The sequence below is a fragment of the Drosophila erecta genome, unplaced genomic scaffold, assembly GCF_003286155.1.
Source record: "Drosophila erecta strain 14021-0224.00,06,07 unplaced genomic scaffold, DereRS2 tig00000021-arrow-pilon, whole genome shotgun sequence".
NCBI classification, from domain to species: Eukaryota; Metazoa; Arthropoda; class Insecta; order Diptera; family Drosophilidae; genus Drosophila; species Drosophila erecta.
The window spans coordinates 22680494-22697754 of record NW_020825198.1 but is presented as its reverse complement, the minus strand read 5'-3'; the positions used below and the strand labels follow the sequence as shown (position 1 = coordinate 22697754).

At 42.7% G+C, this 17261-nt stretch overlaps 3 protein-coding genes across 4 annotated transcripts in view; 1 reads left to right on the top strand and 2 right to left on the bottom strand.

Moving 5' to 3' along the window:
- LOC6544164 (calcium-transporting ATPase type 2C member 1) overlaps positions 1–6212 on the bottom strand; it is a 33230-nt gene extending 27018 nt beyond the window's left edge. For both annotated transcript variants that reach the window (XR_003407745.1, XM_001973729.3), the window contains exon 1: positions 5616–6212. Coding sequence is in view for 1 of the 2 variants with exons in the window: in XM_001973729.3 (XP_001973765.2) it covers positions 5616–5987 (372 nt within the window). In the remaining variant the exon portion in view is untranslated. The remainder of the gene's footprint in view (positions 1–5615) is intronic.
- Positions 6213–7808: 1596 nt separating this feature from the next.
- Positions 7809–13954, bottom strand: LOC6544109 (ras-GEF domain-containing family member 1B). The gene is made up of 5 exons (XM_001973728.3): positions 13153–13954; positions 9553–11047; positions 9332–9475; positions 9065–9267; positions 7809–8999 (listed from the first exon to the last, which is right to left on the bottom strand). Exons 2-5 carry the CDS (start codon positions 10957–10959, stop codon positions 8714–8716), a joined length of 2040 nt encoding a protein of 679 aa, XP_001973764.1. The 5' UTR covers positions 10960–11047; positions 13153–13954; the 3' UTR covers positions 7809–8713.
- A 456-nt stretch (positions 13955–14410) lies between these two features.
- On the top strand, positions 14411–17233 carry LOC6544108. Its single transcript, XM_001973727.3, has 4 exons — positions 14411–15292; positions 15353–16149; positions 16386–16573; positions 16634–17233. Exons 1-4 carry the CDS (start codon positions 14632–14634, stop codon positions 16743–16745), a joined length of 1758 nt encoding a protein of 585 aa, XP_001973763.1. The 5' UTR covers positions 14411–14631; the 3' UTR covers positions 16746–17233.
- The last annotated feature ends 28 nt before the right edge of the window (positions 17234–17261 follow it).

Below are 17261 nucleotides of genomic sequence, written 5' to 3'. Positions count from 1 at the left end.
TCGAAAAGTGCAGTCATATAAGGAAGGGAAAGGATTTGCGTAAGTCATTTTTGTGGGTAGAATAAAAGAATGCTTGAATATTTCAATTCAGAAAACAACAGTGAAGAAAATATGAGAATACATTTTTCTTCCCTTTCTTTGGGGTACTTCTGACTTCTTCTATCGCCCTGAGAACTTTTCAAGGCTTATAGAAAATTTTACATACAATAAAATTAAATTGTCCATAAAGACAATTAAACTCAAAGACACAAAACGTGTGCATATTAGGCAATTATGTGTTGCAATATAAATATGGATGGATGTAAGAAAACAGGAGCCCGTTTAAATCCATTTTGACCTTTTAAGTCCTTAGGCAGGAGTCCACTCGCACAAATGCTGGGAGGTGGTCCTTAGCTGGGAACTGACCCAGCTGGGAGTCGGGATAATGGTGGCACCCTGAATGAAGGCTGTTCATGTGCGTCACTCACTCGTATGGGAAAGTCACTATCGAAAGCAGCGGAGCCGTCAATGCTCAACTTGTTACAATCAGATGTATCAAAAGTGACAGCTGTCACCTGTCTTAGAACGAATTCTTACCGGAGATATTCCGGGTTCATGGAAAATTTGGATGGCAAAAGTACCCTAAATACAATAAAGCTTTGGGTACGACGAATTTAAAAATTACAGTATACATACATATATTCAAATCGTATATTTTTAATCATTTTTCTAGATGAAAACGTTTTATAAACATTATTGAAATATGAATCCATGACATTTCTTCTTTAATAAGTGATTATAAATATTCTATTACCTTTCGCTGAACTTTTTCAATAAAATGTTTTTCAGCTTGTTATAAGAAGGGATTGACATGAAGTATATGGAATACATTCTTTTTCCTACCTCTACGCATCTGGAAAATCATAAAGCTGTCAACGGGAAAATGTGTACTGAAAATTTAGTCTTCGAAATGGCTATTGCCCAGTATACGCCCAGTATACCGCCCTCCAAAGATTAAGTTCAGCTGTCATATGCTGCCTGGAGCTTCTGATGAGCAGTCCGGATGAAAAAATCCATAATATCTGGATACTTATAACTTAAAGCAACAGCCACTCTTTACCTTACAAAAATGCTGAAACTGGAAATGAGATTGCAGAATGAGTTTGTTGTACAATGTATCGTTTTTGATCAAAAAAGGAAAGGTAAAGCTTTAAGAAAAGGACCAGCCAGAAGTCAAAACATGATGATGAGGGGTGGAAATTTCTGTAGGCTGGCATTTTTGGAAGTCAGCAGGAATGGGCATAATTTTACCTTACATCGTAGGGAATGCTCCCTGTCGGTCGGGTATTAAAGAAATATTGTATTCACTTTTTTCGTAGTCCAAAATTAAAAACAGGCTTTAAAAGTCAATGCCAAATTGCACATTTAGCATCCACTTAAATTCGACAAAGTATATATAAAATGTCAAGTTGATTTGTGTGCGAAACGATTTAAATAAACTACTTAAATAATGAAACGATTCCAAATAAGTTATTTATCAATGTTTCCTCGTATTTCTTTGATTTATTTATATATATGTATGTATGTATATGCACATTTAAATGCCGGTTCTTCTTCGATTTAGGTTAATACAGTCTGCATGCCAATAGTTTTGACTTCTGGCTAGTCCTTATATTTAAAATTTTGCATGTTTACAAGCCAAAGGGAATGCCACGAGTGGAATGGATGCCACAAGGAAAAAGCAGGAGAGAATGCTATAGGTGAGTTCCTTGAATATCACGGTATAAAAACCAGACGCAAATGACGAGCTGTGTGTCATAAAATGTGGAGCTAGTAAACTCCCTTATTTTGGGGAGTGCGTAAAATGAGTACGTGGATTTAAGTATTATTAAATTCGACTTTGGTTTTGGTCTAGCTATACCCGTTACTCGAAGGGAAAAAGGGTATACTAGTTTCGTTGAAAAGTATGCAACAGGTAGAAAGAAGCATTTGTGACTTTTGTAACTTTTTTAAAATTATTTCTACCGATATGCCAACAAAATGTTTAGTAATGCATATATGATAGTCGACGAAATCGGCTATAGCGTTCTGTCTTGATCCGGAGTCGTTACTGCTTCTGTTGTTATGCTAATGCTTTCTCGTCAAAGTCAGTCCTTCTCCAGGCGTTCCATAGCCTTTCGTCTCCGTGCTCCGCTAGATGGCCTTCATTGAATATAACTTCCCAGAAAACGCCTTTTAGCCGGATGCCGCTCCAACCAAGGACCCTCGCAGCTATTTTTCTACGAATTTTGAAAGAAGCAACAACAAAGGGGATAAACATGGAGGCAGTCTAGAAGGAAGCCAACCAACAGTTAGTGGCTTTGTGCTCTGTACGCTTTCTGGAATTTTTGCACGCAATTAATTCAATTTATAATCTGTTTTGGGACCCACAACACTTTTGGGCGTAAGTAAATTCAGGTTTTGGGTGCTTAGTATTTGCAAAGAGAAATCTAAGAGCTGATTTGTAGCGAATACAATTACCAACGGCCATTAAGATGTAATGGCAGACTGTGCTAAGCGATTGTCTTGCCATAAAAGGCAGATTACACATGTATATAGTCCGTAAAAGTATTTTGCTGTAAGCCACCTGTTCTCAACTGCACTATCACGGTGGATAGTAGTATTGCCACGTAGTGACGAAGCAATGCAATATGTACACAAAGAAATTAAAGTCTAGTGTGGTTGTCTGATCGTAACGAGTTATATAGAGTTATAAAGCGCAAAAACTACAGAAATTTCATAACAAGACTATGAAACAGAGATACATACATATGTGCACAAGTATGGTTCAGATGAAATAGTGGTAGGAGTAACTGTAAAAATTTAAGGCTGAAGTCACGTAGAAAAAATATTAGTTAGGCCATTTATTAAGATACGTTCAAATAAAACATTCACAAAACTTCGGCAACTATAAAATTTAAAACTGTTTTCTATGCTGAAATTATTTTACATTTGGACAAGTAAAAATTTTGATGAAGCATTGCTAAAATCATTTTTCGTCACAAAAGTATATACAAGACATTTGTATGTTGCAGGTGCATTAGTCACTTGTTTTTACATCCTTAAAAGGTATTTTTGTTTGATTATAAATCATGAAAAAAGGCAATTTAGCGCCTGCATTTACTGCAACAATTGCACCACATGAACAGCTCCAAGAAGGAAGCCCAATATGTTGGGGAAACTTTGAGACGTCGCCCGCAGGATGCGACGGAGTTCCGTCGCTTTCCTCACTATGCGCAACAATTAAAAGTGCAAATTATATTTACCAAAGCAAAATCCGGATTACAGCGTAAATCTAATCCGAACGAGAGAGAACGCTATAGTCCAGGCCGTACTATTCGACTTTTGGCATGTACATGGAATATTATTAATATAAAGCTAAATAAAAAATACAATTTTCGTAGCAATATGGGATTTTGTGGACATACCACTTGGGATTCAAAAACCAAATTATAATTTCCTTAATAGAGATACTATCTTACACAATCCCGTTGAGGATTTTATACAACTTTAATGATCACACTTTTTCAATATTTCCAAATAAGGAGTGCTATTTAGATAGTTGGAATACAAAAGAGTTAATTTAACGCATAAATTATCCATGTAAATCGACAAATTTCTTTGAAGACTTTGAATATTCGCCAACTTCCCAGCTTCCGTGTTGCCCTCCGTCTTTCCTTTCAGCAAGGCACGCTCGGGGCAACGACAATGCATAATAATGCATTTGTGTTTTATGATTATAATAAATGCTCTTAAACGCTGCCCATCATTTTGCAGCTTCCATTTGTGCAGAAAGCCTGGAGAAAAGCGGGGAAAAGCGGAACTCGCATTGTAAGCGGCAGGATGATAAATTTCCTTGTCTGTGCTATAAATTCATTTGTACCACAGCACTTTATCATAAATTTGCATGTCACAAAAGCAGCCGGAATAAGAGTCAGTCAGTAATATTCCTAGTCCAAGTACGGCTTGCTTAACTGCATGTGATATTTTTCATGCCGGCCCGAATGGAACCGAAATCAATTCATTCCACTTTAGAAAAATGTTTATCAAATAATACGACTTAGAAAAGAAGTGACACCTTTTATTTCAGAAAATCTCTGCGTGTTAATCAGAAACAATATTTCTTATACAAAACTGAAATGGAATGCAATTGTTATTGCTCAACAACTTCTGTTACGTGGGAACAAATATTAAAATTGTGAAAATTGCATTTCCTTTTCTTACCTTCTTACTTTAGGTGTACCGATTATCTATTAAACGGTGCGAAATCTTCCTCTCTAAAACATTATGCGATTTCGATTTTAGTTGCTGTCACTCTGTGGCTAACAAATTGAAACACAGCAAGCCTAAGCGATACTTAAAACATGCCCTCAAAAAGAACTAAGCCTAATGAACGTGGCGTATACGTGTTATTAAAAGTGACTAAATCTAGGTTAGATAGCGGTGACTTGAAGCCCAACAAACCTACCTTTATGTGGTACATGGGGCGCAAAAGCACGAATGTCCTTTAATTGGTTGCAAACGTGAATGTAGGACGAGGCGACGCAGAAAGAAGGTCTTTAATGTAGCGGGGCAAAATGTCTACTGATACATACATATTCCGCATATATGTCGACCAAAAAAAAGGTATTATAACCTAAAAGGTTAAAAAACCATATAAAGCACTGTTCTTCTTCTTTTTTTAATATTCCATAAAGCGTTTAGCGCTTGAAATATGCCTCAAAAAAATTGACCAGCTTGTTGTAGCTTTTGTACCCAGAACCAATACTATATACTATATACGTTCCATTCTAGGAGTAACCGGCTTTAAAAACGGTATTTTTTACGAATTTTTCCAGTTCTGGGCAAATCATTTTAAATTAGCTCATTAACTTCATTTCACTTTATATATGCAATACTTTCCACCAAGACTACTACTCGACACAATTAACTATGTTCTTATCGTCAGCAGAGGGGCAGGGTTATGATTGACACGGGTCTGACGCATTACTGATTGCAAAAGAGTGGGTACTACAGGCCGTCCCATGCCAAGTTGAATTATAAACTAGGTACGGGGGCAAACTATAGATTTTTCAATTGATTTTTCAAGTCTTTCTAGGACACCGTCCTACTTGTTCTACTTGGCGGCTTGGCCAAGCCAAAACACTGCTCAGAGAGTGTGTCAACACAAATTCCATTAGTATCAGAGCTCATTAGCATTAGGGAAAATTTCCGCCGAACAAATCCGCCGTGTTCCTCGTTCCCATCTGCAAGGCCCTTTCCCGTGCCATTCCCACTCGCCGATTAAAAGTCAACAGGGATTTACGGGGAAAAGCGTTGCCAGCGGCACTCGGGGTTGTCACAAGCGCCAGAATATTCCTCTTTGTCGTCTATCGATTTTTCCGCTCTTTGTTTTGTTTTGCTACGCCTCGACTCCGCAGCATTTTCCTTGGGCCTAGGAATCTCCGTCAGCCACAAGTTGCAGGCGCCATAGAAGCCCGAATCCCGAATCCCGATTCCCGCAATCCCGATAACTTGATGTAGCACTAAACTGCTAATCCGTTAGTTGCAAAAAAGTCGTACTCCTGCGTCCATAGCTGCTCCTGATCATAACTCACCTCGACGATGCTGTCGCTGCCTAGTCCGCAGATCTTGCTTTTGGGCAGGATCTGCTGTTGCTCCAGCTGATTCTTCAACTGCTTGCGCTGTTGCTCCTGCTGCTGCTGCCTGCGTGCCGCCACTGCGTCCGCCGCCGTGGGAGCTAGTCGAAGGCCTCCTCCGCCGGGGGCGATGATTACCTCGTCGTCGTCGTCCTCGTCCAGGCCCAGAGCCGCGGGCACGTTCACACTGAGCGCGGCCACATCCGTGTCCGCAGCCGGGTCTAGTTCTACGTCGATGTCGGCCGCCGTATCCGGCAGCAAGTCCAAATCACTGTGGAAACTCAGATCGAGGTCTTGGGGCAACTTGACGTACTTATTGTGGTTTTTCATTGTTCCTGCCTGGCATGAGTCATGTGGCCGAGGACGCGCGGGGATTACGAGAGCGGGAGGCCGCAATTCAAAACAAAAATAATCGCACGAGCACAATCGATTTTTCCGCCTCGATTCACCGCGTCAACAACGGCCCGGAAGGTGGCACATCGTCAGGCTTTCGAATGGAAGTGCGTGCTCGGTCGCGTCCAACACGTTCGCAAGCAGCTTTAGTGTGGCCACTAATGGGCCGAGGCAATATACCACTCGACTGGAAAGTACTGAATGGGTATCCTTAAAAATACCACTCAGTTCGGTCACCCGGTAGTAATCTTTTACTGTAGAAGGACGATTCCATTGAACCATTTCCTTACTTTTACTTTACTTTACAATGTGACTTTTCCAGCTGCGTGTCGAAAAACATGACTGTTGGCAATCTTGGGACTGGTCTATCTTATTGCACTAATTTTCCAGAGTTATTGCTCTGAATACTGCTTGGGCCGATATTCGACATATCGAAAATTATATAAAATAAAATTAAATAACAAAATGAAAATATCGAAACATTTTTTAAAGTGGGCGTTTTAAAGTATCGAAATTAGCAAGACAAATAAAAATGTGTTGTAGGCGGCTTGTGGCCGTTAAGGTGGGCGTGGCAACGCTCTGACAACTTGCAGCGTAGGCGTCACTAGAATCTGCTACCCAAACTGATATTTCTATCGCGATCTCGACGTTCATACGGACGGATAAATTGACATGGCTAGATCGACTATGCTAGTGATCCTGAACACTTCCTGCCACCTGTTAAAAGCTTTTCAACGAATCTTTTATAATCTTTTACAAGACGAGTAGCGTACAAAAATCCAAATAGGACATGATTTATAATCACACAAGCGTGCCTTATAAGTTTTTCTGAGTTATACACGTTAATCGGAGAATAAAATAAAATACTGTATTCGTTGAAAAGTATACAAGAGGAAGAGTTTCCCAACACATAAAATATATATATTTTTAATCAGGAGCAATAGCCGTGCCGATTTGTTTAAAAGGATGTGAAGACCCGAAATATCTGGAGATAATAAAATTGTTGTATTTTCCACTTTTATTGCCAATATTTGTCGATAACGTCCGACTTTTTACTTACATATCCTCATTCAGTTATTTCCTAGTGAAGGATAGTTATTACTTAACTTTTTAAATAAGTACTTTTATGTACTTTCCCAGTAGCAACAACAATGGAACTAAGTTTCTGATTTTGGTAACATTAGGCTTGTAAAGAATCTATCAGCTTTCATAAAAGAAGAAAACAAAATGTGATTTGTAAGTGGGTGAAATTTGCTTTCTTACGTAATAATCTTGGTATATCACAAATTGCACATCTATAAAATGGATTTTGTGTGAATGAAATTCCGCCTTTCATATATATTTGATATCCAAATGGTTATTTCCTAATAGCATAAATACGTTATAGCAGAAAAATTACCCATTAGAAAAAAAACGTAAATATGCGGATATTCCATTACAAAATATAATTTAAAGCTCATTGGCTTGTTCTGAAAACGCCGGGAAATATATTTAAATTTATTACCAGAATCAAAATAACTACTTCGAATTTAATAGACCCAGAGATATCGACTCATCAGTTCAGTCGATATCTCTAGTATATGCTGATCAGGGGAGGAGTGCAAATTCTTTATGGAGTCAAAAATGCTTCTTTCTAAGAGTAGCTCAAATTTCACTAAACATGTACGATTGTTTAATTATAATTCAATTTTCGACCATAAACTGCGCCATGACTTGCTTCTTACCTTCGCTTCAATAATCCTAAAAAAAAGAAAGGTATTAAAAGGTTTTGTTTTTGGAACTGGCTCTGTTCATATCATTTATTCGAAAGCTGTTTTAATCATTAATGGTGTGTTTAGTTCCGTTATAGTTAATATCATTTATGATTTCATCCACAATATTACATAATCTTGCATCTGCACTGTTAAAAATCAAATTCCTATAAAGAGAAGCTTTGTTTAAGCACAAAGTGTATTTCTCCTTGTTTTCTTTCTTACTTGTTCTTCTGTTGGTTTCCTTATTCGAAAGTATTAATGGCGACTGATAGTAGGCCGATATATGTTGCTGATGCAAAAAAGCCTCGAGACAGAATCAGAATGAAATCCGTTAGAATGTACCCGGATGTAATTACGGAATATCAAAAAGATTTCATTTAGCTATAAAATTGTATACATAAATATAAATACTGGTCACGTACGAATATCGCGTACTCATGCAGCTTTGTCAGATGGATTTTTATCATAATTATATTAAATTAAACTATGATATCCCAAATATTTCGCGCTAATAACTAAATTAGATGTATTAGCTGTTAGCCATATAAGGCTTTAAGTACATTGATTCATTGTTTCCATCCTCCCAATGGTCTAATTAAATAAATAAAGTTGCTAGCAGCATAGCCTAAAAAGACTTGAAGCCACCCGTCAATACAGATTTTGAACAGGAACATAAAAATAACGAAAATAATCGAAAACAAAAATTATTGACAAAGTATTACTTGGCGACCCTAGCTTCAGAAGCTCTTATTTTGAAGGAAGGGGTTAATGAGTGCATGAGGCGTGGTAGCCCTGTGAACTCATCGGTTCATTAACTTAGGCTAAAATATCCCCGGTCTTACGGCTCTAATAGAAAAAATAATCATGGCAAGCACTTAAGCGTAGCTTAGTCTACCCCCTGCATAGGGGTTACTGCGACTGTTGATGCTGCTCTTGCAGCTGCTGTAGCAGTTGTTGCTTCGTCTCTGCCTTTACGGTCTTATAGCGATCCTTCTCCTCCGTATTCTCCGGTGGCTCGCACTCGAAGGATGCCATGGAAAGAGTGTTTTCATTGAGTACTGCGCTGTGTTGAAGATAGGCTATGACGTTGGGAAGCTTCTCGAACGGACAGTTTACTTTCTTCCATTCATTAAACTCCATCACTTGTTTGGCAAGCTGGGAGCATTTTTCGAAGTTGATATGATTGTTCGGCAGCCTGTTTAAAATATCGGCAAAAAGTCATTTAGTTCCCTCACAAAAAGCACTACAAGTTCTACTTACCGGTTGGAACATCCCTCGTTCAGAAAATACAAATCCTTAACAAATAAACTAAAGAATGGAATGATTATGCGTTCGCGTTCCTCAGTAGCGCCCTCTGAGCGCCACATCGCAGCTTTGAGCGTAGAGCGATAGCTGTTAAAGTTCGATGTTGGATCCATTTGATGTTCCAGCACGGAGAACTTGGCCGATTGCACTTTGGCCCACTAAGTATAAAGCAATTTACAATGAGTCAAAGGTGAAATAAAATGACCATTTCATCCAACTTACCGTCTTCTTCAGTCTGCCTATGGGCGCCAGATTTAGACCTGCTATTATGGCCATCAGACTATTAAAGTTGCCGATATTGAAGCACTCGCGAGCTGTTTCTATCCAATACTCTATGATGCGCACACGCTGTTTCTTCTTAGGGTACTAAAAGGCACACATTGAATAGAAAGTAAATAATATATTCTGCTGATCCGTTGATGAATATTTTACTGTTTACCAACCTTGACAATCTCGCTTGCCGTCAAATAGCTGAGCCGATTGAACCACTGCACATACGATTCCAGGTTGCGAGTCTTTTTCATGTCGTTCAACGAACCAACTCCGCTTCCACTACCCTTGCTTTTGTTGGCCTCCTTGCTTCCATCCTTGTCCTGCTGCTGATAATCCTTTGCAAAGGCCTGAACAAATTCCTCTGGGCCAATGTGCGACAAGCGCTCCAGCTCGATGGCCGTAAGCTGGTGGGCCAAGTGTGCACAGCTTGGGCACATGTCCATAATGCCAAACACTTCGTCCGGTTGGGGTGTTGTGGAGATCGAGTTAGATGTGGAGGCAGATGAGGTGTGTCCACTAGAGGATGAATTAGAGGTGCCGCTGGCAGATCCGCCGCCGCCACTTGCTCCATTGGCATGTGAAGAGCTTCCCAAAAAGGTCTGAAGGGCATTGTGCAAGTGATTGTGTTGTCCGTGGTGGTGGTGCTGCTGTTGCTGACTCTGTGCCTCCTCGGAGCTGAGCGTCTGCAGAAACTCCTCATACTGCTCTAGCGTAGTAAGCCGAGACACAAGCAGCTGCAAGATTCGCGATACTTGCTTTCCCAGTGAATTATCAATGTAGACGCACTTCCTCGCCAGGATGCGTACTTGCTGCATAAGCCGTTCATCTCTAAAATCGTAAGGGAAAATCTCTATCCATTCTGACAGGAGTCTGATGCAGTGTTGAGCAGATCGCTGAGTGTTCGTCCGCAGTTGAAGACGCGGTTCTAGCTCCGAACTGTGTGCGGCGGCCGCTGCATTTCCTTTTCGCTGCGTAAGCGGTGAAGCGGAGTTGATGCTTAACATCTTTGTGCGACCGGGCACCTGACTGGCATCATCCACTACATCTCCGCCAGTGCCCACCTCCTGCTGCTGATGCTCCCAGGTCTGTGAGATCTGCGCCAATAGCTCGTGGGGGCGCACAAAAAGCCTGGCGCTGAGAAGGAAAGCGAAAGTAAATCCTTCATCTGGATAGTATTCGTGGGTGGGGACCATGTGGGTAATAAGCGATTGCAGCGGACCTGAGTGCACTCGTCCTTCGCTGTATACAAGGAAATCTTCCCTAGCCTCTTGGCCCTGGATCCGGCTTTGGGCTGCGCCATAGCTGAGCAACTTTTCGGGCGGCTTTTCCGGCAGAGCGATACGGCGAAGAGCGGTCAGCGACTCGTGGGCGTGGCAGGCGCTATTGCTCCTCTGCGTCTTCAGGTCTGGCAGTGTTTTGTGAGTAATTGACGTGGTCGTGGCACTTGATGCCCCAGCCCCAGGAGCCCCTCCTATGGACCTTTCGGGCCCCTTCAGATTAAGGTTAATGTTGGCGCTGCCGGTGCTGCCGCTGCGGCCATTGGTGGCATTGCTAAGACCACCGTTACTTGACGACATCTGGACGCTGTCTAATCCAAGGCCAGCGTATTTAAGCCTGCGGGGAAGTGATCAATGCCCGGGACTTGGAGAACAGTCGAGCGGAGATCTACGGCAATAAAACACCAAAAGAGAAATATGAGTCTAGTGCGAGGAAGTACAGAGGATATGTTTTGGGAACATTTTTTCCGTTCCATCACAAAAAGAACAAGAGAGAATGCTATAGTCGAGTTCCTCGACTATCAGATACCCGTTACCCAGCTAGTGGAAATGCGAAAGAGATATTTCAACATTTTCTGGAATATAGGTAGAAATTCGGGAAAAAATAATAAAAATAAAATAATAAATGGTTTGTGGGAGTTGGAGTGGGCGTGGCAAAAAGGTTTTTGGAAAATTTATAGCAATTTATAAGACAAAAAAAGAAAAATATCACAAAAGTGTGGGCGTGGCAGTTTTGGGCGGTGTGTGCGCGCCATTTGGGAACAAACTTGCGCTGCGTCTATGTCTCTGGAAGCTGCATGCTTCCAACATTCTAGGTTTAGTAGTTCCTGAGATCAAGGCTTTCATACGGACAGATGGACATGGCCAGTTCAACTCGGCTATTGGTCGTGATCAATAATATAAGTACATACATATATACTTTATATGGTAAACGGCAACGTTTTTAATTGATAATGTTTATTTTTAAGGTATTAACATACGCTTCTTTGATAAGGCTAAAGAATATACCTTTTTCAAAATTCTAAAGGGTGGGCAAACATTCCATCTATCAAATTTCTAATATTCGATTTTTCGAACAAACCTTCATTAGGTTCTGTCAAGCGACTAAACTGTTAATTTGTTTTGAAAATCAACCCAATCGTGGCTTATCACAGACCAGCGAACAGCACACGGTCTCGAAGCCAAAGCAAAACACGAGAATTACAAATATTAATTAACAGCAAAACAAAATCGCCGGAATATGGGTCAACAAAGTGCTGGGCTCGGGGAGGAAGTGGGAGGTGGGGAACGGCTGCCGAACGGGTGGTCTGAACACGTTAATATAATTATTAAGACGCACAGCTAAGAAGGAGTCCAAGCATCACCAATTAAGTTCCACCCGCTCGAAAACAAAAAACGAAGGGCCGCATTTTCACTTTTCCTGCTACATACATATATGGCACGCTTCACAGAACAGTGGGTAACCCATGGGGAGGACTAGGGGATAATTTATTTACTGCAGACCCAACAAAATCAATTTTGAAATAATCACCAACTACAACTGAACTCATCAAAAGGAAAATTAACGTCTATATTTAAAACGTTTTACAGTATATGTACATGGCCAACAAAACACCAGCAGCTACAACAAACATGTGGAATGCACTGCAATGCATAAAAGCTTAAAGCAACAACAACTGCAAAAACAATAACAACAACATCTCACAATAATTTGTATACAAAACGGAGCAAAAAGAAGAAAAAGCAGAGGCAGCAATGACAGACGAGAAACGCTAAGGCCGGGCGCACAGTGGAGTGAAATCAGATTCCAATGAAGGGAAAAAACACATTTCAAATATTGGTAGTAATCAATTTATGAAATTACGATAACCGTTATCATATTATAAGCATGAACATTTACCTCCCTTAGAGGGGCTTAATGACATATTTTGATGATATTCTTCCGAATTATACAAATTTTAACACCCGTTACTTGTAGAGCAATAAAAATACGAGATATCGACCCTTTATAGTACATATTTAAATTCCATCTGTAAATTTGCGCGTGTCCATCCGTATCCAAGTCGAGACCTTCGGAACTATAAAAACTAGAGCGCATTAGCTGTGCATCTGAAAGTCGTTTTCTTTTTAAACTTACGAGGGGGACTATCACTGTCGTATTGCAAAATGGTATTCAGGTAGATATTTATGTTATTTGAACATTAACATAATAAGAGAGACCAGGAAACGGATATGTTTGTTTAAATAGGAATCGAATCTCGAATTTGTATCACCTTTTTTATTTTAAGTTCCACTGTGCAAGGTAAAAGAAACTCAAAGGCCGACGAGTGTGGAAATGCAGGGGAAAAGCCAAGAGGCCAGCAAAGAAGTCAACCGGGGTAAAACGGAGAGAGGACGAGAGAGTCAATAAATGGGGCCGTGGCCACAGAATAGCTGTTTTCCCCAATCGGATTTGGAAGCGTGTCCAATTGGAACCGACTCCAAGGCGCTTACCTGTCGCAGCTCCCGAGCATGCTGCAATTGTCCCTGGCAGGAGTCCTTCGATCGGCTGCTTCGCTCCCAGGACTTGCGGCAGGACGAGGAAAACGCCCCCAAAGAAGTTGCTCTCCCGGCAGCGCTGCAGCGAAATCAGGACAGCCGAAAGTGGAACACACGCCGCTGATGTTTTTGTTGGAGCAGGAGGGGTGCTCCAGTGGGCGGGCGGTTTTGTTTGAGTGTGTTTTCACGGCAATTCACAATACGCGAAGTTTCAGCGCACCACCTTCACACTCGCACTCTCACGCACGCAGATGCACGCTCACATGGACGCACCCTCACCCCCGCGGCAGAGGCTTGGCAGAGCGGTTGCATATGGACACCAAAAATTAAGAACTCGGCAAGCAATCACCGTTTTTCGAGGCCCTCGGCGCAATTAATTTGCCACACAAAATGCACTGCGACGCTTTTTCCTCGGCCATGTACGCGTCTGAACTTGCCTGTGTGTATAGTGTATATACAATGTATGTACAAGAGCACCGACCGGTTTGTTTGCTACGCAGATTTTTCTTTCCTCAAAGGCTGGACAAGAACACACTTTAATGACGTGCAGTCGGACCTCGATAGATAACGGTAAATGCCACATTTAATGCTAAATATGGAAGGGCAACGGCAGTTGCGTGATTTCTGCTATCCTTTCGCTTTTATTGCATTAAAAATGCGCAGCGAACCGAACGTCGCGTTTTGTTTACTATGGCTGGACTGACCGCGTTTACTAACACTGGACGCGGGGCTATTGACAGTACTGCGTATGCCATAGCGAAATGATAGGGATGTTCAATGTTTTCCCTACTGAACCGATCTTTCTATCGATAACTTACACATCTCGATAATTCGGCATTTACAAAACTCAAGAATTGCACCAGCTGTTTATCGCATCAGTTCTGATATGAAGCAAGGCCAAATATCAGTAACGCAGGGCACTGTTTATAGATTATAATTAAAAAGCAAATTTATTGAATGAATTTATCGGCTCTATCAAGTAAAATAAATATACATATATTTCTTATAAATTTTACGTTAATTAATAACTAGTGAATCTGTTTTAAGTTGATTAAGGGCGCCTTAGTCCTTGTGCAAGTCCGAGAAATGTTTATTCACGTATTTGATCTTTCCGGGCTTCCCCTGATTAAAATATATGAAATTTGCCTCTGGGCCAATCGATAGCTCGTGATGCATCCCTCAGCCAGTGTTGTAAGTCGCTACACAGCTTCTGTCGATTTTGCAACACTGCAGAAATAGCCCCAAGTGAAAAGTCGCAGGGAAAAATGGGATGCGAAAATAACTGAGTCAGGAGAGAACGCGAGTACTGGAGGCAGTGAAACAGCACGGGCTACAGACAGTAAGACGTTCACAAACCGCCCACATTGGCCGACACATAGTAAGGCAACCGGCAACCAGAACGGTCCACCGCTCCTTGTCCGCGTTTACAATTAAATGGCAAATGGGAGTGCGACCGAAGCGGCGGCCACGGCCAACCCGCAGCAGAGGATTCCTCAAGCGGCGCAGCAAGCCCTCTTTACCGAAACGACGATGGGCTCCAAAGAGTCTGCGCCCGCCGCTCTGGTGGTAAACGATCTTGTGGCAGACGTGTGCATAAACGGCCGCGGAGCGGACTTCCCCAGCATACGGACCTCCACATCCGCGGGAGGAGCGGGACCGGCAGCAGCTTCCTCGTCATCGTCATCGTTCTCCTTTAAACATTTTCTCAGCAGTACCGGAACGGTGACCGCTCCGACTAGCACGGTGACCTCGGCCGCCGTGCAGACGTCAACGGGTGCCCGACCGAAGGTACCCCAGTCAGCCTCTGCCTCTCATATGCAGCCGTCTGATGTGAACGGCAGCAGTGCATCCTCCAGGATGAAGCGATCTCCGCGCTTCAGTAGTTTTGACTCGCAGGCGAGTCTGGCGGAGTACGCAGAATGTGGGGTAGGCGGCACCAGTAGCAGCGGCGGGTCCCAGTCTCACCGCTTGAGAACAGATCTTCGACTGGGCCACGACGCTGTTCAGGACGCTCTGGACAACGACGATGACGACCACGTGGCTCTGGCCCAGGTGCGCAACACAAACAGGCATTACGATGAAAGAATAGACGACGGTGAGCTTGAAATACGGCTTCCAATTTGTTTCTCCCATTCACTTATCTTTTTATGGTCAGATATTTTTCCATCCGGTTCCAACCAGCAACCCGCTGTTGGTTCGCGCTACGTTCCACGCTCGTACTCCAACTACGATATGCCTCCCCATTTGCCGTGCCCTTCGTCATCCCCTCGCCGTCGGCCGTCGGGAAACCGCGACCAACGCCCCACCAGACTTGTGCTGTCCGCCGGCACCAAGATGAAAATTGACCTGCCCCTGGACACATGTAACGCAGCGGGTGGCGGAGCCAGTGGAGGCGCTGCTTCAGCATCAGCCTTGCCAGACTTCGTGCAGGATCACTTGCCAGATGCTTGGTGCGCCGGTCAGGATGCCCTGTGCTCTCCGCCAAACTCGCCTCTGGGAGGAGCTGAAGCATCGAGCGGAGCAGTGGGACTTCTACCGACTTTGAACGCAGCCAGAGGCTCCAGTGCTGCCGCACTCCCTGGTCCGACCGGCGAACCAGCCGCCGGTTCTACCGTCAAAATGCTGCCCGACTTTCTGTCCGACGGTTCCATAATTCACTCGTCTCAGCGACTAGCTGACGTAGCTATCGGGCTGCCATCAAACTCCATTGACTCGCCTCCCCAGGAGGCGGAAGGTACGTTGCAACTGTCAACACTGAGACAGGAAAATGAACGTCTACAACGGGAGCTCCAGGAAGCTCGTGCAGAACTTAATATCCAGACCAGACGGGCCAGCGAATTTGAGCAGCAGCTGCTGCAACATTCAGAGGCGTCGCGGCGCCGGGAGGCCCTGGCCACGACGACCAATACACAAACTACGCAGCATCTACGGCGGCAGCTGGCCCAACTAGAGGTGAGTAGCCGAATCGGTAATATAATGCACGAAAGTTCAAAAGTGCTATGACCTCATACTCACAATGGCGAATATCATAGAAAAGATCTGGCAGAATTAGCGTTGTCACAAGTTCGCAGCTTTTTGTTAACATATATTTTTTAAGCCCGGGATCTATTTTGTCAAATTTCGGAAAATTTTAAAGCCATATTCGCAATTTGCCAATTCTAACATATTTTTTATTATTTTTATTTTAGGCGGAACTTAGCTCTCTAAGAGGCGGTGGAAGTTCTAATTGCGCCACTGGAGGAGTTCCATTAGCGACACCTGCTAGGGGCAGTGAGAGCTCCACCAGCAGCGGAATCAGCGCACAACGACCGTCCATAACACACCATTTGTCTAGGGATCTACTGCGAGCGGCTGATACAGCTGAACAGAACCTGAGGTAAGCCGTACTAACAGCTGATGAGTAACAAACAGGGTTACTATAATTCAAACCTTGCAGGCAATTGCTAACTGGCGTGGAAAATCTGCGTCAGATGGCAGCTAGCCTCGAGCAACCGGCCCAGCCAACAGCAGCGCCCAGAAGTCCTGACCTGTACACTGACTTTAACTGAAATCCCCGGGATGATGTCTTTAAAGTGGACGTTACATACGAAGATAGGATATTGGCCTTTGTGTAAACACTGTATCCCACGACTTCGCATAGAGCTTGTTTTTAGATGACCCCGCGAACATTTTATGTTTCCGTATTATCTGTTGCATTGGGTTTATATGGTGGGGAAAATACGGTAAGGGATGGGCAATGTGAGAATCAAAGCGCAAACTCGTGATGTTGGTTGATAAAGCAAAATATATAATTCATACTTGATAAATCGATGTAGCATATTAAAGGAACTAACTAATATCAGCTGCTAAATGCCAGCCACTCCATAAAAATGCGAATCTAATCCGGGACAGGACGTACCACACAGCGATTAAAAGGAAGCGCAAATGCGATATATTTTTTGTTAAGAACAAAGGATTACCTGTGCACTTCAGTAGTTTGTGCTTCAGTACGTAGCAAGCAAGAATTGAAATAAATTATTATGAGAAAACAAACAGTTTACCTACAGTGTAAAACACCTCCAATC

What these genes read in the sequence shown, in the direction of transcription:
- LOC6544109 (XM_001973728.3), bottom strand. Translation starts at nt 10,959, where the DNA reads ATGTCGTCAAGTAACGGTGGTCTTAGCAATGCCACCAATGGCCGCAGC. An exon ending in CGGCAAGCGAGATTGTCAAG is followed by an intron (nt 9,476 to 9,552) that starts GTTGGTAAACAG and finishes TGTGCCTTTTAG; the next exon opens with TACCCTAAGAAGAAACAGCG. An exon ending in AACGAGGGATGTTCCAACCG is followed by an intron (nt 9,000 to 9,064) that starts GTAAGTAGAACT and finishes TATTTTAAACAG; the next exon opens with GCTGCCGAACAATCATATCA.
- LOC6544108 (XM_001973727.3), top strand. Translation starts at nt 14,632, where the DNA reads ATGGCAAATGGGAGTGCGACCGAAGCGGCGGCCACGGCCAACCCGCAG. An exon ending in CGATGAAAGAATAGACGACG is followed by an intron (nt 15,293 to 15,352) that starts GTGAGCTTGAAA and finishes TTTTATGGTCAG; the next exon opens with ATATTTTTCCATCCGGTTCC. An exon ending in GGCAGCTGGCCCAACTAGAG is followed by an intron (nt 16,150 to 16,385) that starts GTGAGTAGCCGA and finishes TTTTTATTTTAG; the next exon opens with GCGGAACTTAGCTCTCTAAG.